The sequence below is a fragment of the Lissotriton helveticus genome, chromosome 1_1 (assembly GCF_964261635.1).
Source record: "Lissotriton helveticus chromosome 1_1, aLisHel1.1, whole genome shotgun sequence".
Classification (NCBI taxonomy): domain Eukaryota; kingdom Metazoa; phylum Chordata; class Amphibia; order Caudata; family Salamandridae; genus Lissotriton; species Lissotriton helveticus.
In genome coordinates this window covers 358,762,931-358,780,950 of record NC_136057.1, presented here as the reverse complement: position 1 = coordinate 358,780,950, position 18,020 = coordinate 358,762,931, and the positions used below count along the sequence as shown (strand labels likewise).

Genomic DNA, 18,020 nt, shown 5'->3' with positions numbered 1-18,020 from the left:
TAGCCATGCAACAACTGATGTTGTTGCACCAAGGATATTGTGCTGCAAAACTAAATACTTATAAGGTCCCAAAAGCGCGACCTATTGGCTATGCCAATGCTTGTTTCAAAGGGGGCAGGGTTTTATGGCTCAGGGCGGAGGAGGGGTCAATGTAGTTATAAGGTTTGGGACTGTGTTTTAGGGCTCAGGCCGGGGAAAGGGGCAGTTTTCAGCGGAGGCAGTTTTAGGGCTCGGGGAGGGCTGGGATAGGGGTAGTTTTTGGCAGAAGGCAGGGATTTAGGCCTCAGGAAGGGGTGCTTTTAAGGGTGGGGTCAGTTTTAGGGCTCAGGGGCTGAAGTTGGGGAGTTTTTGGTAGGGACCAGGGTTTCAGGGCTCAGGGGGAGGGGAAAGGTTTGTATTAAGGGCAGGACAGGATTGGTTTTAGGGCTCTGGAAGCGTGGGTGATCAAGCTAGGGGGCTGGATTTTAGGGCTTGGGGAGAGGAGTGTCTGGGTAGATGTAATTTACCTCGCTTATCCCTTTAGCAATCATTTCCTTTCAACAAAATACGTTGTAAAGGCATGCTTGGTAAAGGCATGCGTCGGTAAGGCGCATTCGTTGTTGCGACTGCGTTGTTGAGGCATGCCTGGTTTAGCCATGCGGGCTTCTGTCATACAACCCATCATCACTCATGCAAACGCTTACAGAATGACATGGCTGCAGCAGCGTCTGCGCCATCGTATTTCTTTCTGTGAAAAAACATTGGCAAAGCCTATAGGTCAATGGCAAGACCTATTGGCTTTGCCACAAGACCACTTGGCTTTGCCAGTACTTATTTTACTTGGGTGCTGTAGATGTTTTCCTATTGCACCTTGTTCCCTTTCTTCTTTATTGTTTCTAGAATCTGTGTTTCATTGTGAAAGATAACCTTAGGTGTTCTTCTCAGGAGGCCCTTAGCTTTCTTCCTCTTAATCTTTTAATTTAATTGCTCCATTCTTTTTCTTAGTCTCACTGTTTGATTTTTCTCTTGACTGGTTGTATATGTGCTTGTTTTTTCCTTAGAGCCCTGTTGCCCATTTTCATTCCCTATCTCTTGTTCTTCATCTACTCAGAAGACCCATATATTTATTTTCATGAATGAGAATGATTTCTTGAATTTGCTTCTTTTTCATTATTCCTTGCTTGCACCCTGTGCTTCCTTCGGAGCAGCACCCTTGACTTGTATTTTCCTTAATTATATATTTTTCTCTCTGCAGCCTCCAGATGGGTTAAGCAATCAAATGGGACAAAGAATCTCAGGACCAGAGAATAAGCAAACCTACATGGGACCAGATCACATGACCTCCCACGGGCCAAATCCAGGACCTGCGATGTCTGTAATGCGTGTCCCTCTACCAGAGAATGGCATGTACACTAGACCACCGTTCCCACAAGGATTTATTCCTCCAAGGCCCAATGGACCACAAACGAGGAATTCTGGTCCCGGGAACCCCCAGTTCCAGCCAACCCAAATGTACTCATCGCCATATGAATACATGAATAGGGGTCCAGCCCCCTTGTGGAACGGAGGGCGTGTTTCTGCAAACCATACCTCTTTGGGTCCAGTAGAGAAAAATGCTGTGGGGCAAAACTCATCCCACCCACCTCATCCTTTTGGACCTGTGATGGACCCCAGCATGTCAAGACACCCTGTGCCTTCCAACCACTGGCCAGATCAGTCAAGTTTCCTACCTCATGTGGCTCATCCACCCAGATACCTCCACCCGGCTAGCAAACCTAGTGTCCAGCGAATGACACTCCCACCTTTCACTGGTCCTCAGTCTCTGAGAGAACAGGGAGATTCTATGTTGGATAGCCCTGAGATGATTGCAATGCAGCAATTGACATCACGTGTGTGCCCACCCGGCATGCCATACCAGCCACGTCAACCACCTCCACCACATCTTCCTGGACCTTTTCCTCAGCTTGCCCATGTGGCATCTACAAGTTTACATCCGGCAGCAACACAAACGCTAGACATCCGGAATGTGCAGGGTACTGGAACCGGGACAGTAAAGGACATTGTAGGAGGTACAGTATTGAACAACTTATTTTAAAAATGGATATTGATGGGTTGTGCCTAGTATTTTTGTACTAAATGGCTCTTTAGACTAGAAAATCAGGTTCTCTGATTTTAGAGCTTGGCCTTTCCCGAGGAGTAATAATATCAAAGTTTTATTGAGAAATAAAAATAACATTATGGGGAAAATTAATTGTTTGCCCTGTCCTTCAGGGTCTCCACATTCAATAGCAGATTACAAAGAAAACCTATCCCAGTGCAGAAGCTATCTTTTCTAAAAGCTATTTCCTTATATCACGAATTAAGCGCAAACCAAATATCTCCTTGTGACTACTTTTCTATTCACTATTATTTGTTACTCTCTTTCTGAATACTTTTCATTTTGTTTATTCAACTAACAAAACAATGTGGTTTGCTTGTTTTATTGGTTTAGCTAAATCCTTTTTGGACATTATTAGATGTGGCAAAGAAACACTGAGATTTAGTACTCCAAATGCGTTTTAATACTGTTCATCAGACCAACAAATATATTACTGCATGGTGGTACTATTGCTTTAGTTAAACTATTTTCTAATGGACACTTCTAACTACAGTTTCATCACCTTAAACATATGCCCAGGTGTCAGAGTGGATCCAAATACTTTTCTCAGCATTTCTCCCACACAGCAGTAGATGGTGCCATGTGGCAGAAGTGATGGAGCAAAGCCGCATATAAGTGCCACCCCTGCACGCAGACATCGGTTCCTTTCTTTCTGCGCTCATCAACACTTGCCTAGATTAGAGCTTCCAATGATCAGTTTATCTGACAACTTCTAAATTATATCAGACTGTGTGCCAGGATTGAAGCTGTGCCACGACTGCAGGAAGATGATGTTGGTGACTGACCTGCATGACATGTGCCTTTAGTGCTTTGGGTCCATTCACAACTGGATGTCATGCAATAAATGTGTCTTCGAGCATCCAAAAGCATACTGAGAGCAGGGAGTGAAACGGCATATGAGCTGTAGATTACACACTGTGCATAGATCGCCACCTAGTGTTGGACCCGGATGTTTGCAGTTTGTTGTTGTCCTGAAAAGTTCTTTGGAAGTCACGAGATAGGTGACTCCTCCTTTGGACCACATTGTGCATGGGCATCGGCTCCATCCTCAGATTGTTTTTTTCCGCCATCCGCTCGGATGTGTTTACTGCGCTCCGGTTTGGAACCAAATTTCCTTCGGTGCGCAATCCTCACCCAGTTCGACGGTATTGTTTCGATCGCACTCCACATCGATGCGATTCTTCACCACTTCGAAGTCTTCGATTCCGGTCGATGACGAAGGCCTTCGGGCCTACCTAGGCCTTACTCTCTGGCTCATGGAAAGGACGTCATTCAAGAAGTGTCATTTGGCGCATTGCCGATACCCAAGGGTTGTTGGCAAGATATGACAGGGCACATTATGATGAACTGGAGTCCATAATGCAGCTTCTGTAGTAGGGGATCTCTGTGTATAATCCTAATCTAGTGAATAGTCGTGCCCATGTGTGTGGACCCCGGACTACTACAGAACTGGAGTTACAGGACAGAAACTACTCCATCTACCAGACAAATTTAAAAATAGGGCCAATGAACTTATACAAGAAGGTAAAAATATTACTAATACTTCCATTTGTTGTGCCCTAGATGCTGCAGATACTGCCTCAAGGGCAATCAATACCAGTACCCTTTTGCGGAGACATGCCTGGCTACGTATTTCAGGTTTTAAACCTGAGGTACAAAATTCCATCCTCAATCAGCCTTTTGATAAGACACATTTATTTGGCCCTAATGTCGATGTGTCTTTAGAGAAAATGAAAAAAGACACCGACACAGTAAAATCTATGGGAGCCTTGCAGCAGCAAGCTCCCAGACATTCTTGTCGTCGCTCATCATATAGAGGCAACACAAGAGGCTACTCCTCCGAAAGCCCCTCCACTTCCTACAAAACCCCTAGCCAATCCACATACACTAAGGGCTACCAAAGAGGGGGTTACAGGGGTAACAACAACAAAGGCAGAGGCAAAACCAACAACTCCCGCTCTGCCTCCACCCCTACCCAATGACTTTCCTCCCCTCCCACCCCACCCCCGCCCCCCCCCCCCTCCCAACATTCCACTACTGTGGGGGGAAGACTGCAGCAATTCCTTCCTGCCTGGACCGAAATCATATCAGACAGGTGGGTGTGACAAATTATTATGTCTAGAACTAACATCTACCCCCCACCCCCCCAAACATACCACCCAAACAGCGTCCTATGTCACAAGAACTTCTATCACTGTTAAACCAAGAAGTACTAACTTTGCTAGAAAAAAGTGCAATAGAACTAGTTCCTCTGCACCAACAAAACAAAGGGGTTTACTCCCTATGTTTTCTCATCCCAAAGAAGGACGGCTCTCGAAGGCCTATTCTGGACCTCAGACCGCTAAACATATACATAAAGTCAGACCATTTTCACATGGTCACACTCCAAGTCCTTCCTCTCCTGTTACAAAATGACTTCCTTGCTACTCTAGATCTCAAGTACGCTTACTTCCACATTCCCATTCACAAGGCTCACAGGAAGTATCTCAGATTTGTAATAGATGGGCAGCACTTTCAATTCAAAGTACTACCATTCGGAGTCACAACAGCACCAAAAGTATTCACCAAGTGTCTAGCAGTAGTGGCAGCACATTTACGAAGACAGCACATCCATGTCTTCCCGTACCTCGACGACTGGCTCATAAAAGCCAGCTCATACAACCAGTGTGTGGAACACTCATGCCACGATCCAACTAGTCCACAACTTGGGGTTCACAATAAACCACACCAAGTCTCATCTGCAACCATCCAAAGTACAACAGTACCTCGGTGCTACAATAAACACCTCAACAGAGCTAGCTTACCCCACTCCAGTAAGGATAGCCAGCATTCAAACTCTTCTCACAAAGTTTCAGCCACAACACTCCCTTCCAGCACGAGTGTTCATGCAACTCATAGGGATGATGGCCTCTTGCATTTTCATAGTGCCCCATGCAAGACTTCATATGCGTCCTCTAGAAGAGTGCCTATCACCTCCATGGAACCAGGCTCAATGTCAATTAACAGACCTAGTGTTAGTAGACGGTCAGACTCCTCGCTCTCTGCAGTGGTGGAACACCAAAAACCTTTCCAGGGAACGACCGTTCCTAGATCCAGTTCCTCGGATAATCTTAAGTGGACGCATCGCTCTCCAGCTGGGGAGCCCACCTAATGCAACACACCATGCAAGGCAGGTGGACACCGCAACAAAAGCTACTCCACATCAATCATCTGGAGTTACAAGCTATATTCTTAGCACTAAAAGCTTTCCAAAAGCAAGTATCAAATAAAGCTGTGTTAGTCCGCACGGACAACATGACAGCCATGTATTACATACAGAAACAGGGCGGAACACACTCCCTGCAACTCTCTCAACTTGCACGGGACATATGGCGGTGGGCTATACCTCAAAACATATTCCTTCTAGCCCAGCATGTTTCAGGAGTACAAAATATCATAGCGGATCTGTTAAGTCGTCAGATACAACAGACCCACGAGTGGGAACTTCATATGCAAGTTCTTCAACCATTCTTTCGGATGTGGGGACAACCTCAGATAGACCTCTTTGCCACCCACGAAAACGCCAAATGCCCAAGCTTCGCCGCCAGATATCCACACCCACTGTCCAAAGGCAATGCTATATGGATGAACTGGTCAAATAAATGTGCGTACGCTTTTCCACCTCTACCACTCATGCCACTGGTAGAACGCAAACTACAGCAGCATTCTCTAACCCTCATCCTAGTTGCTCCAATGTGGGCCAGACAGCCGTGGTACACCACACTGCTACAACTGTCTGTAGTACCGCACCAAAAATGATACCTGTCTCCACACCTTTTAACACAGAACTGTGGAGAGATCGGGCATCCGGACCCAGCTCTGCTCAACCTTGCGATCTGGCTCCTGAAATCCTAGAATTTGGATATCTTAACCTTCCTACAGACTGCATGAATGTCACAAAAGAAGCTAGACGTCCAACCACTAGAGCATGTTATGCAGCTAAGTGGAAACGCTTTGTAATATATTGTCACAACAACAATATTAATCCCCTAGATGGGTCTATTCAACACATCATAGGATACTTACTGCATCTCCAAAGATATAACTTAGCCTACACGTCTATTAGACTGCATCTGGCTGCAATAGCAGAATATCTGCAAAACAGACAGCATCTATCTCTGTTCAGAGTGCCTGCTATTAAAGCCTTTATGGAAGGCCTTAAGAGAATAATTCCTCCCAGAATACCACCTTCACCTGTGTGGAATTTAAACATTGTTCTCACACGGCTAATGGGACCTCTCTTCGAACCATTACATAAATGTGAACTACAATTTTTAACATGGAAGGTTGCGTTCCTAGTGGCTCTTACTTCTCTGCGAAGAGGTAGTGAACTACAAGCACTAACCATTTAAGAACCCTTCTTGCAAATGCATCATAATAAGGTCGTTCTTTGCACTAATCCGAAATTCCTGCCCAAAGTCATTTCTCCCTTCCACCTCAACCAATCTGTGGAACTACCCGTTTTCTTCTCGCAGCCACAGACCGTAGCAGAAAGAGCGCTTCATACCCTGGGTGTCAAAAGAGCATTGCTATACTATATCGAGAGAACACAACCCTTTGGTAAGACAAAACAACTTTTTGTGTCTTTCTCACCACCACACAAAGATAATCCCATTTCAAAATCTGGGATAGCTAGATGGATTGTCAAATGCATACAGATTTGTTACCACAAAGCTAAACGTACATTATCTGTTCCTCCTAAAGCCCACTCTACAAGGAAAATAGGGGCTTCAATGGCATTTTTAGGGAACATTCCTCTAGATGACCTCTGCAGAGCAGCTACATGGTCTACACCGCACACATTCACTAAACACTATTGTGTAGATGTGCAAACCATAGAACTAGCTAATGTGGGCCAGGCTGTTCTCAAAACATTATTTCAAACTACTGTAACAGATGGGGGTGGTCGCCGCTAAGAGTGGGTACTGCTATACAATCTATGCACAGTGTGTAATCTGCAGCTCATATGCCTCGAACGGAAAATGATACTTACCAGTATGCATCTGTTCTTGGCATGTAGAGCTGCAGAGTTACATACGCCCACCCGCCTCCCCGGCTACCCCTGTCTGTTCCAGTATTATCTTAATTAGATACAGATTACATGGACATCCTTCCTTTTCTTGCAAAGCTCCATCATTTGCCTAATGGTGAAAAACAATCTGAGGATGGAGCCGATGCCCATGCGCAGTGTGGTCCAAAGGAGGAGTCACCTATCTCGTGACTTCTAAAGAACTTTTCAGGACAACAACAAACTGCAAACATCCTGGCCCAACACTAGGTGACGATCTATGCACAGTGTGTAACTCTGCAGCTCTACATGCCAAGAACAGATGCATACTGGTAAGCAGCATTTTCCTTCCTAACTGAAGAGGTTGTGGTCAAAACATAGAACTTGTGTGTCATTTGCAATCCTAGTCCAGGAGTTGGTCCAGCTTAAGGTCTTGTAAGAAGTCAAATAAGTCTAATTGGGACCCCAATCCTGCCATTTGTAAACAGACAAGAAGGCAGACAGGCATAAATCAAACGGCCTTACTTCCACAAGTGTTTTTTGACTTCGATCCATTCCTGAAGTTGGTCCCGGCGTGCCCTAAATTGTCTGGGCTATTATCAACCCTGCAGTGAATTGCAGCCTTCAAGGATGCTATGATGCAACTCTTTTAGATGCTTCCTTTGGTGTGCCTGCAGACCCACAAGGGGCTAAAGTTGGAGTTCCACTGTTAGGCCCTCCCTTGTTGGCAACTGACATCAAAATACCTATTCCCAGGCATGTTCTCACCTGTTCATGGTTCCACTCTAACCCCAGGGTCCGCGGCATTCCCTTAGATGCCGGCACTGACTCTGCTGACCCAGGAACCAATTCTGATGCCGGTCTCTAATCCGTACACTGTTGTCAGCTCGCATCAGGCCAAATCACAAAGGCTTGCAGTCGATTTGCAACCAGATTCTAACCATGACCTAACGCCTGGATGTCCGAGACTAGAGACCTTATTATGCTCCAACTGAGGTTATGAAAAATGTTCCACATGACACTGACTAGAAGACGACAACCTCCTCACTATACTGATGATCGGCTATATGTTGATTAACAAAAAGCAATTGTGCTGGATATACCCATAGAGACTGTGCTAGACTCGCCACCTCGGCCACCAAAGAAAGTATCTCTTTCGCAGTAGCTGTGTGAAGGGCAGAAGTACTTCACTTACAGTTGCTTATTGTTGAAACCACAGCAAATTTGTTAACTGAGAACCCTCAACCCAGTCCTTCTTTTAAGCCATGTTTGTCATTCAACCATGGTCTTACAGACCCCTTTATGGCCCTTTACTTCTAGCTGGGCTCTGACCCACTGGTCAGTGGTGGACCTATTGCCAGGCAACATAGGCTGGCCCCAGTGACTACAAATTTTCTGAGCACACATACTATACTGGAAAGCATCGACAAGTGTATTCACTCCTAGCCCTGTTCCAACCAACCCTCCAGATAGAGTGGAAGCCTATTGATGTCTTCAGTTAGAGAATGTTATCTTTGGCTAGTTTTGCCTTATGATCCTTGAATGCTGAGGGTCCTCTAGTCAGGTGCACAAATGCTTTAGGGGCTGTAGCCAGCGAATTTTCGTAGGCAGTCCCAGAAGACCTCAGGCCCTTGCTGGTTCCAACAATACATGATAGCCAGAACGTGGCAAAGTATGTCTTGTGTCCTGGGTTGGACACCACAGATTATGGGCTGAGCTACTGGCGTCAGTGAAGTACCTAGATGACGCTCATGAACGCGATCAACTGGGTTTTTGCTCTCAAGCCGTTCAAGGATAGTTGAGCCTCAGCACGATTCTTTTGACCCGTTTTCCACCAGACAATACCATTAATATTATAGTGTTTATTTTTTTGTTTTTTCATAAACTACCAGAATTGTGACCCTTTTTACAGATCCAACTTAAAGGGTGGAACTATGTATATAAATATCGGTTTTGTGTCAGGAATCAAATATCTGATGCAGTATCGGCCTTTCTCCTGACTCCCGCTGGACCCCTCCATCCATGTGTGAAGCATTGCAGACCAAGTGTCCGAATCATCCATTAAGTGATTGTCCGTCCTAGCCATTTTCATTCTGATTTCTTCTGTAATTGCCCACTCCAGTAGATATTTACACTAGGAATTCATCTGCTGTCTACATGGCTTAAGCCAATGAATGATGATCCAACTTTTCTCAAATACCAGTCCCAACAATGCCAATTTATATTGAATCCATGATTTTTGGGATGTAGGGATAACGTTAAGTAAGCATTGCTTATTGGTCAGTTTGATTGCCAGAACCACACGATCACGCAACGTATTAATCGCGGCTTGCCAATACATACACAACTGGTCACAATTCCACATCATATGTAGAAGATCAGCTACCCCTTGTCAGTTATGGGACACGCCCGACCTATCTGTATATATTCTAGACAATTTTGAGGGTGTCAAATGCGGTGGAGGAAATTTAAGTGTGTCAATTCAAACTGTGCATTACTAGAAATCTGTTTGACGTGTACTGGTCTGGTTCCATTCTGCATCTGTCCTCTGTGATTCCAGTTCTCCTTCCCATATATGGGTGGACTGATACTGCTGGTCTGTTTTCTCAGTCCTAAGCGCTTGATAAAATGGGAATACTGCTTAGTCCGAATGGTTCATCTCTAACAGCTCAGTGAGGACCACAGACATGGTGGATGTTAAGAAGTGACCGGGAAATCCACTTGGAACTCCCTCGCTGAACAGTTGAGCCTAGTACAGGAAATGCCCCCTGCCTAAATCGAACAGGAAGAAGCTCCCTTGTGCAGCATCCTTTCAGTAATCTCTTCTCCCAATTGACGTCCCTATCATTCCACTGTGCAGCATGCTGGAGCTACGCAGCAATATAATAGAACTCAGTGAGAGAGCCCAAGGTCACCCATAACTTGGTCCATTTTAAGAATGGATAATTTCACCCTACTTCTTTTGCCAGGCTAAATGAGAGCATTGAGGACGGAGTCTATTTCTTTAAAAGTAGAGTGCGGAATCTCGCATATTATGATACAGACAGCTAAGTGGCAAGACCATCTTCGCAAGTGAAACCCTCCCTATAATGGTTAAAGGAAGGGTATTCCAGAAGGTAATCCACATCCACGGTCAGGTCCTTGTAGAATTCTGCCAATGCGGCTTGCATATTGCAGTGTCTGTGTATGTGCCGCCTGTAATCTCAAGTTTCTAAACTGTTCCGTCTCTCATCTGGCCCTATTTGGGAGTATATCTGAAGCAACCAGAGCAAACCTATTGAGCGCCCAATTAATACGCAGGCAGTTTCTGCAACACCTCAATCATATGGTCCCATCCAATGGTGTAGAATGTTTTCTCAATATCAAGTGCCACATGGGCACCCTATATGCCCCTACCACGGGTGGAGTGCAGTACATAGGTAAATCATGTAATATTGTGTAGTGTGTTCATTCTTGGGATAAAACTGCACTGGTCATGTACTTGTACCTATCACAGGGCCGAAGTTATTATAATAGAGGAAGTTTAGGGATTAATCTATGGTGCTAGTCTACAGACCGCACCATCGCTCCCAACATGTGCAGTAGTTGGCCAAGTACCTTCAGGGCAGAGGTTGTACCATCAGCCGAAGCCCTTCTGTAGGAAGCTGGCTCTGTATATTCTATTCCAAAGTAAGGTATAGTGTGTACAGAGTCCAGTGGATCCCCAAAGGTATAGCAGAGGTAACCTTACTCTTTTGTGGTAGTGTGGTTGAGCAGTCAGGCTTATCAGGAGGGTAGTGTTAAGCATTTGTTGTTCACACTCGGGCAAGAAATGTAAAGCACTCAAAGGCTGGATCCAGACCAATTGTTTGTATAAAAAGTTATTATTTTGTTTTATTTCTAAATCCTAGATTTACTTAGTAGCAGGTAAGTTGAACTCTCCATGCAATGTTACTTTTAGCAATACAGTGAATACTGGATTCTTAGGAACATTCTGATTACTTTTTCCATGCAGAAAACGCTTGGTAAACTGTTCAAAAATGCATTTAATTACTTTTTGATTACTTCTAGATTACTTTTTGATTACTTGTATAGTTTGGTATGAAACACTCCTAACCCAGTTGACACCACGCAGGAGACTTGTAAGCAGGTTAACCCATGTGCAAGCAGTAGGTTACTTTTTGTGCAGTACAAGACAGTTCCACACACAAGAATTTTCAGCCACCCACCATTAGGTCCTTTGCGAAAAACGCAATGTTAAGTTAAGGGTTAGTAAAACGATTTTGGAATTGGAGTTTAGGTGGGTAGAGCCATGATTATCCAGTATTGGGGTATCTTTCATAGATCACATGCCTGAATCATTCCCCGTCATCAAGATGGGAGTCCCACAGTACAATAAACGAGCAGTATTCCAGAACTACCATAGGCTATAATGGCACTGAGCCATGCTAATATAACCTATCTATGTCCTTTTTCAAAAAAGGACCAAAAGCTGAAAGCAGCCAATCAGTTGATAGCACCCTCTAAAACATTCCCAGCAGAGGCCGTTTCCCTCAGATTTTCGCCGCACGTCATGTGTGAAGGGAGTCTCCCTGAATTCTGCTCAGTTTTTCTCTACCTTTCAGGTTATTTCTTCAAAGCTCTGTTCATAATGTCTGACAAAATAGGATTCTTTAGGCCCTGCAAGACCTTCACAAGGACTGCATCTACATGCCTCCATCCATCAGTGCAAAATCTGTCGCACGTTCTCAACCAAGACCTTGAGAGAAAGAGAAGGAAGGTTGCTTCTGTGGTTACAATCCACCAAGCACAAGTTGTCTGAGTACAATGATGGATCGTCCAGATCTCGCAAAAGATCCAGGTCTGAGGAAAAAGACTCTGGAGAGGGCAGTAAACACCTTAAACCCTCTCCAGATAGCAAGGGTTCGAGTAAGGAGAAGCTATCTAAAGTCTCCTTTGAATCTTCAACCTCTGTCTCTTCTCCCCTCTGAGGAAAGAGGAGAAGAAATACAGAGCGTCTTCATCTGACCCTGGTAATGGCAGGATGAAAAAATCCCCATCGACGACGACAGTTGACTGCATCCTCTGGGTCATCGATTAAAGAGAGTTTCACTATCTCGTCGTCTGCCCAGTCTACATCAGTCACAGCAACGACCGTGGCTATTTCTGGGCCCATACCGCCACCGACTATATCGCTGACGCTGCCATCGTTGACGACTGCTCCGCCTTTGCAAACAGTGAGAAGTTCAATAAAAAAATCTAAGACACCGAAGAATGCGTCAATGACAGGTCCATCGATTTCAACACAGACGACGGTGATCCCGTCTACGACGACCCAGTCTACGATGATCCCGGCGACGATTATACCTTTGACAACAGGTTTTTCAGCGGCTGTTACTGGAAGCCCGTCGACGATGGTTAGAGTAAAAAAAAAAGTTCTTTCATCCGCATATGTCCGCCTATAGTAAAATCTCTCCATTACCTCCATCGCATTTGATGGACCTTCAGGAATCTGAAGAGGATGAAGAAGAGGATGACGTGATTTACGGCGCAGTGCACAGTTCATCAGAGTTGCACGTAAAATGTCAGGACTTTTATGAAGACGTGCAATACTACTAGCCATACCTGGCACCACCGCGCCATTATCACTATGAATACCAGTAGGGAGTATCATTCCGAGTCGACTGGATTCAACACATTGTTGCTGGAGTCTCCTAAACATCTGATAGGGAGACTCCAGAGAATCCAGTCGATGGCGGCCAAGTTAGCTCTAATGAGGCCACGTCAATCATCTGGATCTCATGCTCTCTCTGAGTTCCACTGGCTCCCAGTTATGCAGCGGGTACAGTTCAAGTCGCTATGCATAGTTTTTATGGCTCTGCGTGGCCTTGGGCCCAAGCCATTACAGAGCAGATTTGACTGGTATGTCCCCTCGTGTAACCTTCGTTCCTACTCCGCTAAACTGGTGAGTGTCCAGGTTTAGGAGAGTCAGGTCAGGAGGAAGGGCCTTCAGCATTGCAGCAGCTTCGGCTTGGCACAAACTCCCAGCCGAACACAGGCAGATGGAAAACCTGCTGCCGTTTAGAAAGAAGTTGAAGACTTGGCTCTTTCCTAGGGCATACGTTTTTGGTTGTGGTTTTTTAGCTCTACTGATCCTGTGCCCTCCAATATACTCAGAGTTTAGGTGGTCTCACGTGTTCAAGCGCCAGGATACCCGTAGGGACACAGTGCGCTCTATAAATGCTGATTAGAATTACAATGAACCTCGTCATAGACAAATGGCTCATCTGCCTCCAACCTTGATTCAAGATCTGAAAACTATGCTTGCAGATTACAAGCAAAGATTTCCACCTCAAGAGGTTCCCAAAGAATTACCTGTGCAAATACCTGGAAAGCCTATTTTACCAGTGACACCTACAGTTCCACAGGAGGCTGTTCCTGTTGACCATTCCTCTTCAGACGAAGAACGTGAAGAGGGCGAGATCCCAGATCCAACTGTTGACCCGTGGGAGGATTATATTATCCCTACTCCATCACCTCCGTCACATCATCCAGCGGACTCTCCGCCAGAAGATATAGGTGGTTTCCACAACTTGGAGAGAGCTTCCAATAGATTTCATCTCCCCATGGAAGTTAATACAGAATGCTTCCTGTATGACTTGAAAGAGAAAGCCAGAAAGTCAATTCGCACAATAGCTATCATTGACTACATTTGGCAAGAGGGTGTAAAAATGTCAACCCCAGCAACAATACCACCAGTACTAGCTTGCATTGAGAAAAAATACAGAGCCCTGGAAAATTCTCCTTCTTGCTTGACTAGACATCTGAAACCGGATTCTGTAATCTCACGGGCAGCACAAAGGAGGTCTAAAAATCCATTCACCCCGATCTCCACTCCTCCTGATAAGGAAGGACGTAAACTTGATTTTATTGGAAAGTGTTTATCCACCATGGCTGCAACCACTATCAAAGCAGCCATCATCTGACGTTACGACAGACAAATGTGGTCTGATATGACTTCCCTACTCGCTCTTATTCCGGAGGGCAGGAAGCCAGAAAGATCCTCATAGGAGGAGAGCGGGCAGCCTCTGAAACTATCGATTGTGCTATGGACATAGCCAATACGAGTTTCCGTCAACTGGCAGGGGCGGCTGTATTACGTCGACGGGAGTGACTAAAGGCAACCACATTTAGACCAGAGGTCCAAACGAAAGTCCTGGATATGGCGTATGATGGGAGGCCTTTTCCGGAAAACACATAGATGAAGCGCTTCTCTCTATCAAAAAGGATACGGACACTGCCAAGTTCTTAGGTTCCCTTCACTAGAGGAAGATTCCTTTCAGAGGAGCTAAGGGACGTGGTTTTTCCACTTACAGAGGGAACTACCAAAGAACGCAGCAATACCAACCCTACAAGGCACAGTATAAACAATCCTACCAACGTGCTGCCTACCTTCAACCTACTACGGCTGGTTTCTCTCGCCAAGGGGGCCGAAAGAGAACATCAACTCAAAGCAGAGACAACGTAAGAAGACAATGATTTTCTCAAGGTACCAGCCTCCCCCTCAATTTCCCGTCCCGTGGGTGTTAAGATATCCAGTTTTCTCCAACATTGGGAGAGCATAACATCAGACTCTTCGGTACTAGATCTGGTTGCCTTCGGTCACACACTGGAATTCATACAGAATCCACTAACTGCACCACCCAGGGGAGCCACTCCCCCTCGTCTTCACTTATTGCAGAAGCAAATAAAGATTATGCTCACGAAAGGTGCCATAGAGAAAGTTACAACTCTGCAAAGAGGTCAAGGTTTCTATTCCCATTTCTTTTAGATCCTGAAAATGACAGGGGAATGAAGACCGATTTTGGATCTCAGAAAGTTAAACAAATTCCTAAGAAAGCAAACTTTCAGTATGGTAACTTTAACTGAGATCTTGCAACGTCTCTACAAAGGAGATTTCATGACTTTACTCGATTTGGAAGACACTTATTTCCACATCCCCATTCATCAGAAACATCGAAAATGTCTCAGATTTGCAGTGGCTGGTACCCACTACCAATTCAAGGTTCTCCTAGTTGGTCTCAAGTCGGCGCCCAGGATATTCACAAAATGCCTGGCACCTGTGGCGGCGGCTTTACGTTCTCGAGGTCATCAAGTATTCCCATACTTGGGCGACTGGCTGTTAAAGACTTATGTGGGAAAACAAGCGTCCAAAACCACCAACGCTTGTTTACAACTGTTCAACAAACTAGGACTGATGGTCAACATAGGAAAATCCTTCTTCATCCCCAGTCAAACAATACCTTTCCTGGAAGCCAGACTGGACACAGTTAAATGCAAAGCATTCCTGTCAGAGGAACGTCAAATCCGGCTACGTAAAAGAGAATTTCAAGAAAAAGGTCCATTTCAGTGAGAAAATACAAGTCGCTGCTAGATATGTGCCCATCAGCGATCGATCTGGTTCCTTTAGCCAGACTCAAAATGAGACCTCTCCAGGAAGAATTGCAAGAACAATGGCTTCAAACATCAGGATCTTTCGAAGACATCATTCGCATTACCCCAGCAATGAAGACCGCAATGAGATGGTGGTTTCATACCCAGAACCTTTAAAAAGAATTGACTTGCTTACATGAAATACCAGATCTCATCCTGACAACGGATGCTTCCATGGATGGCTGGAGAGGCCATCTGCAGGACCTTTAAATTCAAGGCAAATGGTCTAATGCCCAAAAACAAAGCCATATCAACAGCCTGGAGTTAAAGGCCATATTCATCTCCTTATAGGATTTCCTTCCGAGGATATGGGATCTTTGGTTCTAGTCCGTACGGACAACACGACCAGTGTGTTTTACATAAACAAACAGGGAGGAGCAAAATCTCTCACGCTTTCCACAGAAGCGAAGGAACTGTGGGATTGGGCAACAGAACACGGAATCTCTCTCAAAGCCGAGCATGTTCCAGATCTACACAACATGCTGGCAGATGCTCTCAGCAGAGCAACAGACAATTGCCACAAATGGGAACTCAATCAATTTCAGTTGAAGAGAGTGTTTGCTCTATGGGGGAAGCCAGCTCTGGACTCATTTGCCAGGAACACCGATATCAAATGCCGGTTCTATGCCAACAGGTACCTTCGCCCGGGATCTCCGGGCAATGCCCTTTCGATGCGATAGTCCGGGATCTATGCCTACGCTTTTCCCTCCCATCCATTGATTCTCAGAGTACTGACCAAAATGAAGCTGGAGTGCTGTCGCCTGATTCTAATCGCACCCAGGTGGTCCAGGCAGCATTGGTTTCCGGAACTCCTTCACCTCTCAGAAACTAGACCTATTCGTCTGCACGTGTCTCGACGTCTTCTGTCCAGGGACAACGGTCAAGTACATCATCCGAATCTGGAATCTCTACATTTGCATGCCTGGCTCCTGAATTCATGGAATTCAGTGACATCAGTATCTCTCTGTAGTTTAGAGACATTCTCTCAAAATCAAGAGCGGAAAGCACCAATAAGACATACCAGCTAAAGTGGAAAGGATTCAGTGTTTGGTGCCATCAAAATAATCTACATCCATTTCAGGTATCCCCGCAACATATTTGACCATAACTTCTCTCTTTGGCAATGCAAGGCTTGGCTTTCTCTTCGGTCAAAGTGCATCCAGCCTCCATCTCTCGCTATAGAAGAGCTTCGTGTGGCACTTCTCTGTATGCATCAAGTCTTGTCAAACAATTCATGAAAGGACTATTCTGTGTTTTCCCACCAGTGCGAGCACCTCCCCTGGAATGGAACCTAAATGTAGTTCTCGTGAAAAGGCCTTTTGAACCCATTCATAAAGTTGATTTGAAATACCTCACATGGAAAGTCTCCCTTCTTCTGGCCCTTACTTCTGCCAGGAGGGTGAACGAGATCCAGGCTTTCACAATCAAGAAACCTTTCTTGATGTTCAAGGACAATGCTGTGATTTTAAGGACTAATCCCACATTTATTCCTAAAGTGTCTCCTCATTTCCATCTCAAAGAGCCGGTTATACTCCGGTCTTACTTTCCGCAACCTTCAACTCCTGAGGAGCAGGCGCTTAATACACTTGATGTCAAACGCTACCTTAAGTTTTATCTTCAAAGAACTAAAGACATTCGAAAAACTGATCAACTGCTTGTTGCTTATGGCCAAGGCAGAGAAGGGACTGCTATAACAAAAGCCACTATTGCAAGATGGATTTCTGCTGTGATCCAATTCGGTCATACCAAGGCTAACAAGCCCTTGAAAAGGATAGAAAACACTCACTCTACTAGAGCGGTTGCAACTTCAACAGCCCTCGTTGTAGAGGTGGCATTGGAAAAGATTTCCATGCTGCAACCTGGAGTACCCCGCATACTTTCACGCAGCACTATTGCCTGGAATCCGCACAGGATGCTGATGCAGCAGTGGGCCAGGCAGTACTTCGCCATCTTTTCCATTAAGGTGAGCCTTTTTCTAATCTTTGGAAAGAAACTTCTGCTTTCATTATGATAATTGCACAGATTATACTTTATAGGTATAAGTGTGTGTGTGTGTATATATACATATACAGCATATCGATTAGAATTCTTAATTTGCTCAAAGCACTGGCACTTTATATATGAAAAAGAAAAACTGGTTCCTTTAAGTCAAGATAACATCGGGGCCCGATGTTATCGTTTTTTGGTCCCACTCTTTGGTCAAGAATAACTGTGTAAATACATCTAAACAGTTAAGAATTGGTGAAGGAATACATAAATTACAATCTATTGCTGCTATCCTTCATGATTCAAATAATTTTAACCTTGCACTATTTTGCACTATTGTTGCACATATTTATGAGTCATTGTTTTTTTATACAGGTA

The 18,020-nt window shown here is 44.9% G+C and overlaps 1 protein-coding gene across 1 annotated transcript in view; it reads left to right on the top strand.

The window, feature by feature from the left end:
• CECR2 (CECR2 histone acetyl-lysine reader) overlaps positions 1-18,020 on the top strand; it is an 849,481-nt gene that overhangs the window by 738,700 nt on the left and 92,761 nt on the right. The window contains exon 16 of the mRNA XM_078673636.1: positions 1,235-2,048. Coding sequence (XP_078529762.1) covers positions 1,235-2,048 — 814 coding nt within the window. The remainder of the gene's footprint in view (positions 1-1,234; positions 2,049-18,020) is intronic.